Source organism: Silurus meridionalis, chromosome 14 (assembly GCF_014805685.1).
Source record: "Silurus meridionalis isolate SWU-2019-XX chromosome 14, ASM1480568v1, whole genome shotgun sequence".
NCBI classification, from domain to species: domain Eukaryota; kingdom Metazoa; phylum Chordata; class Actinopteri; order Siluriformes; family Siluridae; genus Silurus; species Silurus meridionalis.
In genome coordinates, this window is record NC_060897.1 from 15,064,050 (window position 1) to 15,080,983 (window position 16,934).

Sequence of the window (16,934 nt, forward strand, 5' to 3'; positions counted from 1 at the left end):
TTTGTTATAGTCTTCATTTCATCTGTGGTTGCTTAAATAAAACTTGTTTTTTCCAGACCAAGCCTGTTAAAAGCACATCATAACACTTAACAAAATTTTTTTATAAGCTGTAACTCCAGATAGGAAGCAATTAGCACTATAACTGCGAAATCTGCTTATTATAAACACCCCTGAAATGTGACATTGCAACAATATGGCAATGTCCTGCTTATACAATACTGAGTGTTTTAATTATTTTTATTTTGCGTGGTAAAAAATGATTGGTACAGAAATGGTGTACTTGTGCACTGTTGTTTTACTTAGCTGACTAAGATGACGTATTTTAATAATATTATGATAAGATGGTGTGGTGTGGTCGAGCATCATAGGAAGGTGGTATGTTGAACCAGTAGGTAACAGATGACAATTTTCTAATGTGTGTACGTCTGTATCATAGAATGCTCACTTATGCATATGCAGTGTTCTAATTATAATGTTTATAAAATGTTTAATCATAAGTACAGTTATGATTTTATATACAGGGAAACCAGCATAGGTTGTCAACATCTCCAAGAGCAGCGCCGTTGTTCCAACAATCGTTAAGACAATGACCATCATCCCCGTGCCAAAAAAGTCTACAGTCTCCTGTCTCAATGACTATTGTCCTGTCGCACTCACACTCATTGTAATGAAGTGCTTTGTGAGGCACATCAAGACCCAGCTACCACCTTTACTGGACCCCATGAAGTTCGCGTATCGTCCAAACCGTTCCTCGAACAATGCCATGTCCACGACCCTCCATCCGGCCCTCACCGACTTGGACAATAAGGACACCTATGTACGAATGCTGTTCGTAGACTTCAATTCAGCATTCAACACAATCATTCCATAGCACTGAATTGAGAAGCTAAGCCTACTGGGCCTGAACACTTCCCTCTGCAACAGCATCCTGGACTTCCTGACTGGAAGACCTCTGTCAGTCCGGATCAGGAACAGCATCTCCAGCATGTTCGCCGATGACACGACTGTGGTGGGGCTCATCAGCAAGAAGGACGAGTCAGCATACAGAGATGAGGTAAAACAGTTAACAGCCTGGTGTAGAGCCAACAACCTGTCTCTGAACATTGACAAAACCAAAGAGATGGCTGTTGACTTTAGGAGAACACAGAGCGGCCATTCTCCACTGATCATCGATGGATCCTTGGATAGATCCAAATACCTTGGCGTTTATCTGGCAGAGAACTTCACCTGGTCACTCAACACCAGCTCTATCACCAAGAGCATCCTGGGCAGCTGGATCACTGCCTGGTTTGAGAACTGCCAACGTTGTTTCGGATCGCCAGACCCTACAGAGGTTTGTGAGGACAGCTGAAAAGATCATCAGAGTCGCTCTCCCCTCTATCACGGACATTTACACCACACATTGCATCCGCAACGCCAACAGCATGGTGGACGAACAGCATGGAGGATAACCCCACACAACCCTTACACACACTCTTCACTCTCCTACCATCAGGAAAGAGGTTCCAAAGCATTTAGCCCTTATATCTAGATTGTTCAACAGTTTTTTTCTCTAGCCATCGGGCTCCTCAACACACAGAACTCAACTGTACACAACTCACACATACATACATTCAACTGTGTGTTACTGAACTGTTACCACCTGAACTCAACACACACTCAATACTCATTTCAATTCATACACATCTGTCTTCAGCACTACCCATATTATATTTAATCATATTATACTGTTTACATGCTGCTTTTCACCTCTAGATTGCTGCTAAAAATAAGGATAGGTTTCCCTTTTTTGTCTGGTTCCTCTCAAGGTTTCTTCCTCATAACATCTAAGGGAGTTTTTCCTTGCCACAGTCGCCATGGCTTGCTCATCAGACATAAATGCACACCATTCACCTTAACTGTTAAATTTTGTAAAGCTGTTTTGAGATAAAGTCTGTTATGAAAATCGCTTTAGAAATAAACTTGACTTGACTTGACTCTTGCTGTTTTTGCACCAAAACAATTGTGTTCATGTTTACAAGTACACTCTTGATAATAGTTCTCTTTTGCACTGTATATCATTATTAATTATTATACAGTATGTTTACTGTTCTGCGCTATTTTGTGTTTTGTGTATCTGTCCCACACTGTCGTGTTGTCTGTTTGCACTGTTTTTTGTTTGCACTCGGTTGCACATGATGCACTTTATTGGGCGAGGACACTTACTTCAGTCCTTAGCTCTGTGTTTTGTTATGTAGCTCTGTGTTCTGTTATGTAGCTCTATGTTATGTGATGTAGCTTTATGTTGTTTTATGTAGCACCATTTCATTCAATTGCCAATCAATGGACAGTTAATAACCACAACAATGATGGAACTATAATTGTAGTGGATAGGAAAGTCTCAATATTAATTACTTTGGTAAGCAAGTGCGCTTCATCTGGAGAGACATCGAAAGGGATTAGGAGCCAAGTGTCTTCAAGTGGCGTGTGCTTCCCATTGGGACTGCCTGCAGTGTTGTTGTACCGCATGTGCACTGCGGGGATATGTGGGGCACCACGGTATTGATTGCGTGGGTGTTCAAGGCTCTGTGGAGCGGGCATTCTGTGTGGATGGCTGCTTGCGGAGTTTTAACTCTGCAGAGGGGGCCTGTGGTCTGGAACTGACATTTCGTGACCAAATTGAGAAAGGATTCTCTTTTGGGTTTGATTTGTCTCAAGGTTTCTTCCTTATACCATCTAAATGAGTTTAAGAGCCACTGAAATTTATATATATTCGCAATTTATTTAATTTTGTAAATGTGCTTTGGGACTAAGTACATTGTTGATAGGCTTGTACAAATAAAATAATAATGAGGTAAAGTTGTTAACCTCTAATAGCACAGTTACTACTTTTGTATACCTTGTAAAATTACTTTCTTCACTATATATATATATATATATATATATATATATATATATATATAGATATAGATATAGATATAGATATAGATATAGATATAGATAGATAGATAGATAGTATAGCAAACCCTGGCTATATATATATATATATATATATATATATATATATATATATATATATATATATATATATATATATATATATAGCCAGGGTTTGCTATACTAGTAATTCAGGATAGTTATGACTTTATTTACCTTTACTGAAGTTTAGCTATAGTTTTCTTTACCAGAATTACAGTATGTCAGTCTGCATATGAGATATAAATCAGGTTTGTTACCTACAAAAAATAATCACAGAAGAATCTTATTTTTTTTTGTTTTCAATTCATTAAAATGGATTATCACAAAGTCTGCAGCAAACTGACTTAAAACAACTAAAAACAAATATGATAAATTGCAAATGTGTTATGCAAATAACTTACTTAAACTATATAAGTTTATAGATATTAGGGGTGTAACGGTACACAAAAATCAACGGTTCCGTAATTACCTCGGTTTATAAGTCATGGTTCAGTACAATTCCGTTACGGTTTGGGAGAAGAAATGCAAAACATAAAATAGCTTGTCATTTTTTATTAACGCAGTTTATTATTAACATTTGTGAACAACATTTGAACAGTTTACATTTTTAAAACAATTAAACAAAATGCCTGCTTGGTTAAATAATATACAAAATTAAAAATAAAATTTAATGAATCTAATTAATGCAATACACTTTTTATTATTTTGATTAAATTGAGTCATTAATTAAACTAGCATAAATAAAATTGATTAAATACAATTTAATAAATAGTTTAAATTTGTTAGACCCTGTGTGTGTGTGTGTGTGTGTGTGTGTGTGTGTGTGTTTTACATTTAATTTTACATTTTATAAAGATATTGTCTGCTTAACTGTTCTACTTATTTTAGAAAACTTTAACAAATGTCTTTATTCCTTCCATCCCTCTTTCATTCATATGTGGAATTGTCAGAATTTTCTCCCTTCAATAGAACCTCGTGAAACTGGACATAAAATTCTAAAGAATCCATACTGCTAGCATTAGCCGCTAACCAGGAAGTGGCTAGCTATCACAAATCATATGCACCATCGCAAATTTCCGGTACGAAGTGAGTAGCCACAGTAACACTGCGCTAACTCTATTTTATTTTTTTTTACCCCTGGCATATAAAAAAAATGTGCTCAAAGTGCAGACGGAGACTAAACAAACTTGTGGTCCGGCACTTAATACGTTCCTGAGGGAACTCCGATTTCAACTTTGTTCCACACGTAAAAAGGGATTGCATGTACCGAAAGCCCTGTAACAGCAAAGTTTCTGTACACATACATTTACCGTTACACCCCTAATAGGTAGAGATATTTTTAGCTGCATTGCAACACTGTTATACTCATATATATACTGCTACACTGGTATACTTAGTAAGAAATCTATTGTAATGCCAGTATATTGTTTTATTGTTACAGTAATATAGTTATGCTTCATTATTCCAGCATAGCTGAAAAGTTATGACAAGTATTGCAGTACGTTTCTGGCTTATTATATTAGAGATTTAAATCAGGCATGCCAGACAAAAGAACAATCATTTGACCCTTACCAATCTGTCAAAACTTATTTTCTGTTTAAAAAAAAATACATTTCGTAAAAATGTAGACATTACTTCATGGTGCATTAACAGTTCAGAAATTCTCCTGCGAACTGACATTTTTCATTATGGCTAAATCTTTCTGAAAACAAACTGACAATTTCCAGATGTATTATTATTATTATGTAATCTGCCAAACATCAGACACTCTGGATCACGTCCAGTATTTACTAACAAAGCAGGAAAGGTCAAAGAGGATTCCCATGTTCAGAAAAGACACATCCTAATAACTTTTCAGCACTGAGACTGTTTAACCATTAAATTGTTTTAATAGTTTTCCATGCTTTGATTCATACATAGCTGGAACTGCACTAAAAATGTTGGTGCCACCCAGTGAGTATCAGTGTCTTGTGTTTAGCTCCAGAAATCTAATCTCCCTACTTTGTTTGCTCTGCATGCGTTTTGCAGCCATGCTGCTAGACTCTTGGCTCAGCAGATTAAATAAACTTTGACTCAGAGCTCTGAACTGAAAGATCACCCACTTTGCTGGGAAAAGAAGGGGCCTTTAACAGGATAAGGAATGCTACCTGGGGCGGACTGAATATGTCCCCACACTGATAGGAACTGCCTTGTAATATACAATAACACATGCTGGTGGGCTGAGCATCTAGGAATCAATATTGGTGAGAAAAAGCACAAAAGAAAGAGAGAGAGAGAGAGAGAGAGAGAGAGAGAGAGAGAGAGATAGAGGGAGCTTGTAGGAGGTCCAAAATGTGTTAAATTGTACCCTAAATCCCACAAAGCAGAAGCACTCAGAGATCTACACCCACGGCACACACAAATTCACCTCATGTCAGAATTATGCTAATTACAAGATGATGATTTGAAGATTCTACTCTACTCTTTTTATCTCTTTAATCTAAAAAAAAAAAAAATCACTGTTTCTATGGCTACACACAAAACCCCAAAACAGATATAATAGATAAGATTAAATGGTGGTTTACCACCATTTGGTGTTTTGTTTGAAGTTGGACTGCTCAATAAGGAGGCTCAAAGGCCTTACAATACAGTATTCATGATGATTAATAATAGAGATTAGAAGAAAAGAAAGTCAATGAGATAACTGCTATGTACAGAGTAAAATCAATGTCCAAGACATTACACTCCAAACTGCTTCTAACTGTAGTAAACACTGTTTTATTTGTTTCTAATTTGACAGCATGCAATACCAATTGGATTGTTTTCTATGAATATACTGTACACTACCAAGTCGTAGGGGAGATATTTTAACTCGTTATACATAAAACGTAAGTTAACAATGAAAAAAATCAAGTGCCCTGCACTGGCACCCTTTAAAATATGATCAATGAAGACTGTGAAAAATTATCTTCATTGTTTAATGCTTACAAATTCACAAAAATACTCTGCTCTCATGAATATTAAACAATTATTAACACAACACAGTTTTATCATAAACAAATAAAAAAAACTGTTTGCAAATATTTAATAAACATGAGAGTGAATTACTTTTCTAAATTATTTTGTATAAACAATGACAAGGGTTAAATATACAATATATACACATTTTTACAGTTTGTTCACATGTTTTGCTTATAGGTCACTGTAGATATTCATGGCTCAGATGTAAATTTTTCTTAAGCACTTCTTGTAGAGTTGTACAAGATCTTTGGATGTGGTAACATTTCATTTTTTTCCCCCTTTATCTAGAAGACCCAAACTTGCACAATGCCCTTGTGCACAAAACTATCTTTATGAAGATATGGTTTGCATGGGTTGGAATTGGAAGACTTTGATAGTCTGCTATAGATCTCTGACCTCAACCCTATGAAACATCTTGGAGATTATTTAGAACAGAGACTGCACTCAAGGTCTCCTCACCTGTATTAAGTACAGTATAAGATATTAAGCAACATTTTCTTAGCTCTGTTCCCGTTGATTGTGCCGAACAAAGATCTCCTTAAGCAGATCATTAAGATGTTAAGGCATTTAATGAGTATCTTAAACACTAGCGAGTGCCAGAAAGACCGACATGAGCGAAGTATTCGTAAGTGTGGACAATGAATGCAAGATGTTATCAAAAAATGACAGACTCTGGTGAGTGAGGGGGAAAGAACTGAGCATGTCTCAGTGCTCAGACTACTAAAGCGTTATAACTTGCACAATTTCTCTGAATCCGAGCATCAATGCTGACCTCAATTTAGTTTCTCATGGCTTTATTGCTTTTGTGGCTACAAGTAATGTAAAACCATAAAATGCTTAATAATTGGATGGCTAGATCAAGTGCTATTTATTAAGGTGAGGTAAAATAAAGGTGGACGCAATAATGTTGAATTACACCAAATCTGCTTTGAGACTAATGTCATACTTACAGCTACAGTAAGATTATTTCTGCCATAATATATTGGCAATATACTACATCCAGGTCTTGGACATTTTTTCAATTTCTTAGACACAAATCTGGCAACTTAGGAGGCTTGATGTACATGAGGATAATTAAAAAATAAATAAATAAAAATATGAATATACATAAGGCATGGAAGAAAAATATATGTAAATACAGTACTAACAATTAAACTTGATTTCTTGCTGTGTTCTTTTATTTGATCAAATAAGAAATAAAAAACTGTATGTGCACAGACATTACGAAAAGTGATGGTAGGTTTGTGTTTTAATTCCTAACGATCATTAAAAATATGGAAAGCAGTCATTTATGTACATATTATGGACAGAAGTATTGAGGCACTTTGAGATCTTTCTTCTTTGGTTGCTGTAACATACCATTCTTCTTTCAGTTAAAGTAGAAGACCCAAACCTATTCTAACATTACAATGAACTGTGCACTAAGCTGGCTCCAGGAACATACGGTTGTAATGGATGATCTTCAGTGACCTAGGCTCTTACCTCATCACTACTGAGAACATTTAAAATGAATTGGAATGCTGATTTCAGGCCTCCTCACCCGACATCAGTACCTGACCGTGTCTTCAAGCTTAGTCCCAAAAACATACAGCCAATTTTTGTCAAAATACCTGGCAACAAAAGTGAGTACATTCTAAGTGAACATGTGGGCAAGCTTAGTCCCTTCAAGCTTAGTCCCAAAAACATACAGCCAATTTTTGTCAAAATACCTGGCAACAAAAGTAATTACATTCTAAGTGAACTGTGTCCAAAGTGTCAAAGCAAGGCAGTTGTCATCTTAGCGGTGTGTTTGGAGTCATTTTTATGTTGGAAAACTGCCATTCGGCCCAGTTTCTGAAGAAAGAGCTCCATGTTCTTTTACAGAATGTCACAATACATGTTGGAATCCATGTTTCCCTTATTGAACTGCATCTCCCCAGTAACAGCAGCACTCATGCAGCCCCAGACTATGATGCTACCACCACCATGCTTAACACAGTTTTCATGGTACTACTCACCAGGGTGTCACCACACATGCTGGACACCATCTGGGAGAAACAAGTTCTCAGTCTTATCAGACCACAGGACATGGTTTCAGTAATTCATGCTCTTGGACAGGTTGTCTTAAGCAAACTGTTTGTGGGGTTTCTTGTAAGAGAGCTTCAGAAGAGGCTTTCTTCTGGGACGATGGCCATGCAAACCGACTTGCGACGTAAGATCTGAGCACTGACAAGTGGACCATCCACTTCTGCAATTTCAAAAGCAATACTGGCAGCACTTATGCGTCTGTTTTTTGAAGCCAGATTCTGCACCTGACAGCACAAGGACTCAACTTTGATTGACCCTTGCGAGGCCTGTTCTGAGTGGAACCCATCTTGGAAAACTTCTGTATGACCCTGGCTGCTGCACTGTAACTCAGTTTCAGGGTGTTGCTGATCTTATTATAGCCTTCTTTGTGGAGAGCAACAATTCGAATTCTCAAATCCTCAGAGCTCTTTGCCATGAGGTGCCATGTTAAACATCCAGTAGTCAGTATGAGAGAATTGTACTTAAAGCACCAAATATGAACTGCTAATACAAGAAGACCGGTGGTCCGCGGCGGCACTGCATGTGGTCCGTGACAGCCTACATAATTTCATAATTAAAATCAATTTTTTTCCATAATTTATTTTTCCAAACATTTCCAGAATATTTGCACATTAGTGGGAAAACTGAATTTAATGAAAATATCTAAAATATTTAAACTGACACAGGATAGGCTAGCTTTGCACCTATCAAGCCTATGCTTTGCTAACGTTGTGTTTTGCGTCATATACACATTCATCTTGCGTGCGAAATAGAGCATCCATCCAGGTGTGGAAGTCACCACGCCCAGAAATCCCACTAACAGGTAAGGAGTACCCCCCCACACACACATCCCCCACCCCCCCAACACACACGCACACAATAGTGGGCCGCGGATTACTTGTTAATTACAATGGTGGTCCCTGGCACAAAACCAGTTGAAAACCCCTGACTTACGGTGTACTTACTTTTGTTGCCAGCTATTTAGACAAAAATGGCTGTATGTTGAGTTATTTTTAGTGGACATCTGTACTGTTATACATGCTGCATACTGACTATATTGACTGTAAAATATATTCAAGTTTCATTTCTATAGAATTTTCCCTTGAGAAGATAAACTAAAACGGTTGCTGAAATGTAAGGGGTGTACTCACTTTTGTGAGATACTGTATACCAAGGATTATGTGTCTGCTAATAGATTATGAAGAATTAAATTTCTACGTATACTATTTTTACCTGTGCGTTACAAAAGTTACATCAATTTTGCAATGCTTTTTGCTTGAATGTTAAATATGAATGTTAAATATAAAATACAGTATAATGTTTATAAAAGACGTGTGGCACATTTGATTAGCAGTAGTTAAACAGGTGGAAAAAACCCAAAATAGCCTGCCACTGAGCTGCATTTATACGGCAGAAAAACTACTTTTTTTTGCTTAAAATGTAAAATATCTAAAATATGCTTTTTTAGTTTTTTGCCTTGTGTGCCAGTCTTGAACAATCCGATTAAAATTTTTTTATCAACTAATCACTTATACAATTGATCAGTGTATAATCCATCAAGGGCTTCATCCAACATTCCGGCTTCACTCTTAAAAGTTCATATTGATCATGATGTGTTTTTCAAACGCAACAGGAGAGAATGGCAGTCCGACACGTGTTCTTCATTCAATATTATGTAGCAAAATCCTTAGGCTCTTATTGCAGAACAACCCTGAACAAGCCTAAACAACCCCACCCTGCTCTGTACCATGTTCTAGATTGTCTGCAGTCTCTAAATATCTTGCTTTAGTTTGTATCATATTATTTATCAATTGAGCATTTGGCTCCAGAGTCGGCTCCAGAGTTGAAATTCAGTTTTAGTTCCTGGTTAAGATTGTTAGAAAATGCTATACACTTTAGGACATCATATTTAATTCTGTAAGATTTTGATTACTACACTTTATAGGATTTAAAGAGTAGAAAAATTTCATAAATAAGCTGTTTTATCCATTTTTTGCTAAATAAAAAAGAATTAATGGCATTTCACATTTTGTTTTTTAATTGCAACACTAAACAAAAGAACACAATGTACTTGAACCCCAAATCGAATCACATCTTAAAATATTTATTTATAAATGTGTTATTCTGCTAGTGCTGATTTCAATTCTGTTTTATGCTGCCATTTTCTATTTAAATGAATGCTTTCTTTTCACAGATCTCTGTATAGCCTTAATGAACAGGTTTACAGCTTGACAGCAACAGCCACAGACTACAGAGACATTGTTTAATCTCAATCACAAAATCTACGTTCTCTGACCTTTACCACTAGCACACACAGTTGCGGATGCACCGTGGGATGCCCACCTGTCACGTGAAGTTTGTCTCCGCTGACCTCAATCTTGAGGAAGAGGCGTCCTCTTCGCTCTTTGTGGTCTGTTCCGCACAGGCTTGGCACATTCATCACACACTGCTTATGTACATTCATATCACATGCTGAGGAACAGAAAAAGAGATAGACAGAGAAAGACAGAAAGAGAGTAAGAGGGAAAGAGAAAAATGAAAGAAGGTAAATATCATGATTTAAGTGTTTAAAAAAAAGAAGGAATCCGTAGATTATCCTTGCAAACCTGATAGCTGTAAATGCAACATTGTTCTTATTTTCCTCTAAAAACAGTGTTCCATTCTCTGCATACCACCACATTATATTTTTAATGAATTAAAGAATGGCAGCCCATCTTTTCCCCTCTAACCTGAAGTTACAAAAATTAACAGTTACAAAATGACACTGGAGCCTCCTTCCATATATATAAACCTGTGATATGCCTTGCAGCCTCCACTTCTGTTAAAGAAAATTAATCAGCTCTTTTTGATTATTTAGACATCGAGAGTATGTGCACCTGCCTGACTAAACCCACACTCTGCAGACGACAGAAAAGAGCAATACTTATATATGGCTTTGTGTGTCCACATAATTGTTTTGGAATAGGTGTACATTTGTGTTAGCATATCAGCATGCCTGGATGGCTTGAATGGTAATGGATGACTGGCAGCAGACAATAAAGATAGCCCACAGGCAGGGTAGAGGAGGATGCAGCCTGTAGATAACTTACACAATAGAAACCTGAGCATTAAACACTGGAGCTGGAATATCGCATTCATCACAGGCGGTGGCACATTGCTGGCTTTTTATTGCTGCTGCAAATGTGTATGGATTTATAAAGGCTGTGTGGGGTTTCACTCACTGTCACATTTCATCCCCTGGTGGATGAGTCCATACAGCAGAGAGCCACAGTGATCGCAGAAGGTGGGGCTGCCATAAGTGTGAATCTTGAATTTGTGCTTGCTTCTTGGATCCTGTGACGACAGAGTAATAAAGATGGGCATTATTTTTATCAAGCTATTCACACATACCCGGGTGTGCTTTCCATTATTCTTGTTGATTATTAATCTCATCTAGTGTTGGAACAGTATACTGGTATAACAAAACAGGATGATAAGGTGCTCCGAACGAGTTTTACCATTATTATTATTATTATTATGTTAAGCCAGTCCAATTTCTAATCTAAACTATCCATGACAAAAATTTTTTTATATTAATGAAATTAAAATAGAATGGATGTACAATAAAGCAGTATTTATAACAACATATATTTTGAAAGAGAAAAAAAATATAGCAAATATAAAACACAAATATAGAGTATTTGGAATGCAGGGATCATATTATTTTTCAGGTGTCGATTTAAAGCAGCCAACCTCTTTTTACACTATGGACCAGTTTAAGCTTTAAAAAATGTTGGCGGTGGTGGGATTCATTGGGGGTTAGAAAATTGTTATTACTGCTAAGAAAAAAACGTTGGTCGTGAGCTTAGTCCATATCTCCAAATCCTCCTAAGGCGACACACTTCTCCAAACAATAGATGAACTGGTGGAGCCTTCTTTTTATCATTGTTTTTGAAACACCTGCCACGAAGTAGTTTCTTCAAGTGATGGAAAAGGAAGAAGTCATTGGGTGCAAGGCTGGGGGAGTAGGGGGGATGATGCAAAATTTCGTACCCCAAGTCATCCGCAAATTTCATCGTTTCGTGAGCCGAATGGGCTGGAGTGTTGTCATGAAGAAGTCGAGCATTCCCGTTCGTGAGCATCGTGTATAACTAAACCGCAGGTTTTTTAAACAAGAAGAAATGTTCATGAATGTACTCATTTTCGGAGACATAATTTGGGCAAATATTTTCCATTTGTTCATATGATAATTCAGATTTTATGACCACCCATCATATGTACAATATACACAACCAGGCATAACATTATGGCATTATAACATTATGATTGGTAAGTAAATAACACTGATTATTTCTTGATCATGGTAGCTGGGTGGGATATATTAGGCAGCAAGTGAACATTTTGTTGGCAGCAAGTGAACATTTATGTTCACAAAACTGCAGCTCTTGTGTAGTATTTTTGGTCTGCAGTAGTCAGTATCCAACAAAAGTGGTCCAAAGAGCAAAGGCTGGCCCGATCCAACATACGAGCTTCTGTAGCTCAAACTGCAATTTACATTAAATTGCCAAAGTGCATCTCAAAAGCAACAGCATAGAACAAACAAATCTACAAACCAAAGCGTTTTCTAAAGTGTGCCATATGTACATTTGGATAGTGGCTGTTAAAGGGCTAAATATAAAATAAATAAAACAGCTTCGTACCTATCGCCTATTTTTATTGTATTGTAAGAAACTACATGTAGGACAATTATTACAAGAAATACTTGTTAATAAGTATAAAAACAAACAGAAAAAAGGTACAGTAAATCTATTAATATCTATTTATTATGGTACTATAATCACTCTTACAGTAAAACAAAGCCTACAAACTTAAACCCAGTTTTTGGCTTTTGTTTATTCACAAAGTGGATCTTTAAATAAGACACTCCCCTATTATTTAATAGTAGATAATACATATAAGTAAATAATCATCTAATTTGTCTAATATAAGTGTGTAAATGTGCTGTGGTGGGACAATAAAGCACTCCCACAGTGTGTGCAAAATGGAATTTCTATTGAATCATTAATCTTAGGGTTAACAGGATTAATAGGGATGACAAACTTCTAGGAAAGTAGCACTAGTAATCTGTATGAATATTAATTATAAATATTATTATATCTTTTCTCTGTATGGCAATTTAAAGTGTCCAGTCCCAGTTATCTGTTTCATCCATATAAACAGTCTGCTACCATAGTTTAGATCTGCAACTGTCATAAACAATATAGCATTAGACTATCATTGTTGATAACCTCACCAATGATTTCTTCCTTATGCTACTTCGAGGAGTTTTTCCTTGCTACTACTACCACTGGCTAGTCATTAGGAATAAAATTTCAGATTAATTTATGATGCTTAAATTTATATTTGCAATCTATCTGTATTTATCTCTGTAAAACTGCTTTGTGAAAATGTCCATTGTTTAAAGCTCTATACAAATTAAAATAATAATTGATAATAGCACGCTTTAAGTGGTGAAAGAAAACCAGTGTACATGGAGGAAGCCAAAGTAAATATAGGAAGACACAAGATGCTTACTTTGATTCGTAAATTAACATTGGCAGCTTGGCAGTAAAATAATTTTAAAGAGAGGATCATGAAGAGTCAAAGGATGCTGAAGGATTAGAATAGAAATCTGAATTTTCACAATGCTATTCATCATCAGTTGTATTTTGTAGTGCAGGCTTGTGTGTCTGGGAAGGATTTGTAATTCTGTGTCATTGTTGAATTATAAGTCATATTGCCTATATGTGCATCAAAACATTGCCTGTAGTTCCCTCAAAAATTGTTAAAATATACTATATGAATAGAAGTATGTGGACCCTTGGCCATTAGATTCACATCAAGTCAAATCAAGTCAAAAAGCTTTTATTGTCATTTCAACCATATACGTATTACTGACGTAGTAAACATTGAAATTAGACAACATTTCTCCAGAACCCTGGTGCTACATAAAACAACATAGAGCTACATAACACAACTTAGAGCTACATACCACAACTTAGAGCTACATAACATAACACAGAGCTAAGAACTCAAGTAAGCTGTCCTAACTACATACAATGCATCATATGCAACCTAGTCCAAACAGTGCAAGACAAAAGACAGTGCACCAGACAATCCTAGAAGCACCATTTTGAATCCAGAAAGGCCGCAACTTGCTACTGACGCAAAACCATTTTGGATCCTATTTTGGAAGATCATCTCTAGGTTACGCATGTAACCGTGGTTCGCTGAGGGAATGAGACACTGCATCAACAACGATTTGGCAATGCTTAAGCATTGTCCATGCTCTAAATCACGTGTGCAATTTGTCCAACGGAGAGGAAGCTATAAAATGCGCATGCGGTGGAGCTGGCAGTAGCTCTGAAAAGAACAGGAAGCGCCGCAGGGATGCAGGGATTGAAGAAGCAGTGTCTCGTTCGCTCAGGGAACCAGGGTTACATACGTAGCCTAGAGACGTTTTTCATTCAGGACCTCGAGCTGCATCAACAAAGCTTTGGGAACAAGAGTCCAATCAAGCCATACTGACCAGTCCCTGCCCAGTGTGGATGGGCACAGCTAGACCGAAGGACGGAGGAGTCAGAAGTGACACTAAGGTCAAGGGTATAAAACCTGACAAAGGTCAGGGGGGTGGACAAGCGTTGCAGATGTCTTGGAGTGGGACTCAAGAGGACCAGGCTGTAGAGGCCTCTACACTCTACAGAGATCTCATAGGAGGATGAGATGGCACCCACAATCCACCTGCTGAGGGTCTGCTTGTTCGCAAAAAGACCTTTTTTATAGGGACTGTAGCAGACAAACAGCTGCTCTGACATCCTCAACAGTTCTGACGTATCTAACGTACCTGACACAGTCGGTTTAGCTTCTCCTGGACAGGGGCCTGCAACATAACAGGTTGTGGAGAACCGAGGGCACCTCAGGAAACTACCACGGTGTGGGGTAGAGAAAAGCACTGGCCATGCCTGGGGTTAACTCCAGGAGGGACAAGGCCACAAAGAAAACCAGTAGGTCCACGACCCTCTTTAGGGAGGAGATAACCAGAAGAAAGGCAGTCTTGACTGACAGAAATCTAAGGGCGACCTCAGCCAGGGGGCTTGAAGGGGGGCTTGGACAGAGCCTCCAGCACAATGACCAAGTCCCAAACAGGAACTTTGGGTTAGGTCCTAGGCCTCAGCCTTCAGGTGCTGCGCAGAAAACGTGTCACCAAGGGGTGCTTGCCAGTGACTGCTCAGCAAGCAGAGCACAGTAAGCCGTGATAGCGGACACTGAACGTGGAAAGTGGAAGGAGACGTCCCTTAGGTGAACTGCTCCTGTAGGAACTCCAACACTAAACCGACTGGGCAGTTAACTGGGTCCAATTGTTGGTGCTCGCACCACACAGAGAACAGGCGGCATTTAGTGGCATATGACCTCCTTGTGGAGGGAGCCCTTTTCTACAATGCGGGACCCACTGAGACACGTCTGGCAGGCATTTCGAGCCTGCCAGGTAGTCTCTTAAGGGTCTGCCCGAGTGGCTGGAGCAATGCCCTGCAGCTGGAGCAATGCCAACACAGCCATTGTGTGGCGGCAGCCTGACCGCTACTGCATTAAGCCTTGCCTTCGAATGCCGAAGTGGACTGCAAGGGCTTAGTGGGCAAAACTGGATCCTTAAGGGTCAATACTGCACCCAGGGAGAGATAGCCAGCTGGCGTCTCTTAAATCCGGGGCATCGCCCCATAACCGTTACTGTTATAACAACCTCCAGTGCTTGTAAAGATTTGTATTCATTTAGCCACAAAAGCGTTAGTAAATTCAAGTACTGATGTAGATTGAGGAGGTATACAGTAGGGTCAAGGTTCAAGGTTTTTTATTGTCAATGCCACCATATGCAGACATCCAATGTTTACATTGTCAGTACAATATAAAAAGTTTGTATAAGAATATCAGCAGTCAGTGTAATATAGATACAGATTACAGCAGTGTATTTCTAATAAATAGACGTATATAAACCGAGTGAATGTATCTTGTAAACATCTGAATGACTATACATCTGAGTAAATGTAAAAACAGTGATTTTGTTAATATACAATTATACATCCAAATATATGTCAACAATTTGTAAGGTGCAACATACATACAAATATACCTAAACATACTGAGTTTTGAGTATAAAGGCATTTGTAAGGTGCAAGATAGCGATACAGTCAGCCTTCCAATTCATGCCAAAGGTGTTCTTAATTGTTTAAATCACAGCTCTTTAGCACCCCACTCAAGATCTTCCATTTCAACCTATTTAAACAATATCATCATGGAGCTGGCTTGATGCACAGAGGTATTGTGATGCTAGAACAGGTTTGGGTCTCCTAGTTCAATTGATGGTAAAATTTAATTCTTAATGCATCCAGAGATCCTATACAATTATGTTCCTCTAACTTTGTGGTAACAATGTAGAGGAGAACCACATAAGGTTGTAAAAGTTAGGTGTCCAAATACTTTTTTTCGTATATTGTATGTGGGTTCCCAAAATCCATACCTTGATGTCAACATTATTATAAATATTTAAAGAAAAGAAGCAAATTCATGCATGGCTCAGCATCCAGTAATAAATATGGATTAATAACCAAGTAATTCATAACAATTTGCCATTATGTCATTCCACTGTCTAGTTCGTGACAAATAACTCGAGCTATTGCAGAGAAGCAGAAAAAAGCCCCACAAGACTCTGGCTTTTAAATCGCTACTAAATGAGACGCCGGCGAGGGCAGCCTTCGAGGAAAGCCGCAGAGCTGACTGTGATCGGCATGGCGTGAGTCACCAGTGGAGAATTCCGGAAGGCTCTAATTAGAACGTTGGCATTTTAAATAGAATTGGCTCCTCTTTATATTAGTTGCTTACAACAAGCCCATGGTGTGCCAGGAGAGAGAGAGAGAGAG

The 16,934-nt window shown here is 37.9% G+C and overlaps 1 protein-coding gene across 2 annotated transcripts in view; it reads right to left on the bottom strand.

Annotated features, from left to right (window-relative positions):
- The window catches only part of prkcab (protein kinase C, alpha, b), a 163,138-nt gene that overhangs the window by 38,905 nt on the left and 107,299 nt on the right, over window positions 1-16,934 (bottom strand). For both annotated transcript variants that reach the window (XM_046866638.1, XM_046866637.1), the window contains exons 4-5: window positions 11,226-11,337; window positions 10,348-10,476 (exon numbers count right to left, since the gene is read on the bottom strand). In XM_046866638.1, the coding sequence (XP_046722594.1) occupies window positions 10,348-10,476; window positions 11,226-11,337 (241 nt within the window). The remainder of the gene's footprint in view (window positions 1-10,347; window positions 10,477-11,225; window positions 11,338-16,934) is intronic.